The sequence below is a fragment of the Myotis davidii genome, unplaced genomic scaffold (genome assembly GCF_000327345.1).
Source record: "Myotis davidii unplaced genomic scaffold, ASM32734v1 scaffold135, whole genome shotgun sequence".
NCBI classification, from domain to species: domain Eukaryota; kingdom Metazoa; phylum Chordata; class Mammalia; order Chiroptera; family Vespertilionidae; genus Myotis; species Myotis davidii.
This window is the reverse complement of record NW_006289813.1, coordinates 3938509-3939417: the sequence shown is the minus strand read 5'-3', so window position 1 is coordinate 3939417 and position 909 is coordinate 3938509. Positions and strand designations below refer to the sequence as shown.

Here is a 909-nt window from a genome sequence, read left to right as displayed (position 1 = left end):
GGCTTCCCAGACCTCAAGTACTGCTGCAGCGAGCCGGGCAGCTACTTCCCCTACAAGCACAGCTACATGTGGAGCCTCAGGTGGGCAGGGCAGGTGGCTGGCGGGCCGGGGCGGGAGGCGACGGCGGAGGCAGTGCCACCTCGGGAGGAGGGAGGGCCCCCGCGTCCCCGCCACCCGCTCGGGGCGGTCCCTCCGGAAGGACACGGAGCCTCCTAGACCGGAGAGGGCTCCGCAGAGAGACCCCCTGCCGGCTCGGAGATGCCCCGGGAGCCGGGACTCCTCGGGCGAGGGTCGGGCTATGGCTGCCAGAGGTGGGCATCCGCCCTGGGACCCCAGGCGGGCGACTCGACTGGCTGGCAGAGACAAGACACGCAGATATAACTTAAGGAGGTTTTAATTCTTTTTAATTTGGTACACTTAAACAGAAAGGGGCTCCTATGGGGCCAATTTTAAGGCATTAACTAAGGATCAGAGTATTTCAAGTCTCTTTGGAGGTAAGAAAGAATTGGCTGTATTCTTTAAACTATCAAAAAGGTAGGGGCGTACTGTGCGCGCGCGCGAGCAAGCAACTGGGCATTGAATCTGACACACCCCGAACCGAACTGGACACCCACAGAGGCACAGTTTGAGATGCTATGAGCTCACACTCTGTAGGACCTTCCCAGGACGCTCTTTCTGAACGGGGTGGCCATTGTTGAAGAGGCTTTCTCAGGCGGGGCCTTTCTTGCCTCTTTTTCCTATGATGGGAATTTTACTCATTCCAACTAGTATTTACGCGGATATTTTAAATTATGAAGCGCTTTTCCTCCCCTTCCACTGCAAAGGTTGCACACTTTGAACTTGGTTCCTTCCTTTGGCCTAGAGAATGAATGGGGTGTCAGGATTATAGGAAAGAACTCCCACCCACCT

General features: G+C 56.2%; 1 protein-coding gene across 1 annotated transcript in view; it reads left to right on the top strand.

Moving 5' to 3' along the window:
• Positions 1-6: 6 nt before the first annotated feature.
• FAM159B (family with sequence similarity 159 member B) overlaps positions 7-909 on the top strand; it is a gene marked incomplete at its 5' end in the record, with an annotated part of 21757 nt that continues 20854 nt past the window's right edge. The window contains one exon of the mRNA XM_006762422.2: positions 7-80. Within this exon, the coding sequence (XP_006762485.1) occupies positions 7-80 (74 nt within the window). The remainder of the gene's footprint in view (positions 81-909) is intronic.